This window comes from Pteropus vampyrus, unplaced genomic scaffold, assembly GCF_000151845.1.
Source record: "Pteropus vampyrus isolate Shadow unplaced genomic scaffold, Pvam_2.0 Scaffold618, whole genome shotgun sequence".
Classification (NCBI taxonomy): domain Eukaryota; kingdom Metazoa; phylum Chordata; class Mammalia; order Chiroptera; family Pteropodidae; genus Pteropus; species Pteropus vampyrus.
Window position 1 is genome coordinate 47,386 of NW_011889399.1, and position 2,554 is coordinate 49,939.

Here is a 2,554-nt window from a genome sequence, read left to right on the forward strand (position 1 = left end):
CACAGAGGAGAGGACAGGAGAGACGGTTTCCCTAACTGGCCCCTCCATGTGCATCGCTCTGCCCTCCACCCTCTTCCTCAGTTCATGCTGGGTGTGGTACTGTGGACACTGGGAGCTGAGCAGGGCACGCAGGCCAGCTGGCGCCTGTCTCACAAAGTTCCAGATCTGCCTCCCTGACCATTGCATTGTTCTGCAAAAGATCAACCTCCGAAAAAGTCCACGCACTTCCATCAATGAGGCCATGATCTAAAATTCAGGAGTCTCAGAAAACGTTGAATGCAGAGTAACTTCCATGTCTGGCCGCCTTCTGCACGGATAGCAACATGGGTGCAGCAGGTTTATCAGCTGCAGTGACAGCATTGTCCACCCTCACCTGGGCACCTCTGCTCCACCTGCCCCTCCTTCGGGGGGATAGTCCCAGAGGCCCAGCTCGTGAATCCCTGGCCACACATTCTGATTCTGGTCCCTTCTGGTCTCATCACCAAAACCGCTCCCCCAGGTCATCTCGGGGTCATTGCTGAGAATCCCCAAGTCAAGGGTCCCGGTCCCAGGTGGTGCTGTCACGGTCACCCTCCTCTTCTGTGTCCTGGAGGCTGAGATCAGCGTGAGCCTGATTCAGAAATGCAGAGACCTGACTCTCATACACATACGACACAGACTCGTGTGCCGTGTTTTATTCAGTTCACACACTAACAAGGAGACCGGTTGCCAGGTGAAGCTTGGTCAAGGAGCAGGTGTGAAACAAAGTGCCGTGAGTCCCCGGGGGGGACACGGAACCAGCAGTTCGTGTGCTGGAGACACACGGCTCGATCAAACAAGGAGGAATCACACAGAAGGGAAGAACTGCGTCCCGCACAGAAGGGGACTCGCCTCCACGGGGACGGTCACTGCTCTGTATTATCCTGATCCATGAGGAGTTTGTACAGGAGACACCACCTCTGTCCTGACCACCGAACAGCCAAGGAATCTGTGGTCAGAACCACCCTGAAGACTGTGTAGAGCATAAAGACTGCCCTCAGGTGATGGGGAGGCCACTTAAGGGGACACATGGCCTGGCCCTTAGTCAGGGGGAGGTGGACAGAGCCTTAAGGAACAGGAGCTGTTACTGATGGGCTCTAGTCACCATGTCACGGAATCATGCATCTGAGACTGGGCACCAGGGGGCACTCAGTGACTGTTTCTGTGGAGTCTGGGGGACCCCAGCTGAGACAAACCACCTGGCACTCCCTAGAGTCCCCTATTCAGGGCTCGCAGCTGTGACAACCTCACCCCACAGGCCCCACACAGCCCTGCTCCTGCCTACCCCTTACACCGTCAGTGAGAGGGGTCTGAACAAGGTCCCAGTGAGGGATCAGAAAGCTGGGGTTCTCATTTGCATGAGTGGACCCTCCCTCTGTCAAAGATTGAAGAGAGGAGGGAGAGACTTGGGGGAAGCTCTGCTTCAGCCGTGGGGACACAGAGGGCAGGACGCGGTGATCATCTCCACCATGGCCTGGTCCCCTCTCCTGCTCACCCTCCTCGCTCACTGCACAGGTGACGATACAGGAACAGGCAAAGGGGCCCTGGGAGGCCACATGGGGCCCTGCTCCCTCCCCTTGTCTCTAGCCCCAGCATCACCATCTCTGTGTCTCTCCCTCTTCCAGGCTCCTGGGCACAATCTGTGCTGACCCAGCCGTCCTCAGTGTCTGGGGCCCCAGGACAGAGTGTCACCATCTCCTGCACTGGAAGCAGCTCCAACATCGGGGATTATGGTGTGCAGTGGTACCAACAGCTCCCGGGAGCGGCCCCCAAACTCCTCATCTATGGTAATAGCAATCGAGAGTCGGGTGTCCCCGACAGATTCTCTGGCTCCGAGTCTGGCAACTCGGCCTCGCTCACCATCAGTGGGCTCCAGGTCGAAGATGAGGCCGATTATTACTGCCAGGCATATGATGACAGTCTCGATGCTCACACAGTGCTCCAGACCTCTGGGGAAGTGAGACAAGAACCTGCTGTTTCCTGTGCAGTGGGGCTTCCCTGAGCCGACCCCACTGCTCTGACCAAACAGCTGCCTTCTTTGTTTGACCTAAAGTGAGGTCTGAGACCCACCTCAGGGAACTTTGTCTAATGTGTCCTCGTCCTCTCTCAGTCTATCCCCAAAGCCTGTTCTTATTGGCAACACATTGACTGGTTGTCTCGAACAGAGCAGAAATTCTTAGATGTGGTGCAGGCTGCCGGGTGACAGAGTCCATGAGGGCTGTGCTGGCGCCAGGGATGCTGAAGCGTAATCCACAGACTGGGAAGCTGAACCAGCAGAAAAGTGTGTTCTCACAGGTGTGAGGGTGGGATGTCCAAGATGGAGGTGTGGGCAGGTGGGTTTCTCCTGAGACTTCGCTCGTTGGCTGGCAGACAGCTGCATTCTACTGTCCCCACAAGACATTTTCTGTGCACTCACTTCTGATTTGTCCTCCTTTTCTTAAATAGACACCAACCCCACTAATTAGAACACCACCTTATGACCTCGACCACCTCACTTACCTCCTAAGAGGCCCGTTCTCCAGAAACAGTCACATTG

At 56.0% G+C, this 2,554-nt stretch overlaps 1 gene segment (V, D, J or C); it reads left to right on the plus strand.

Moving 5' to 3' along the window:
- Positions 1-1,439: 1,439 nt before the first annotated feature.
- LOC105308718 lies at positions 1,440-2,020 on the plus strand. The segment is given in 2 exon segments: positions 1,440-1,533; positions 1,644-2,020. Coding segments are annotated over 2 exon segments (423 nt in total).
- Positions 2,021-2,554: the final 534 nt, after the last annotated feature.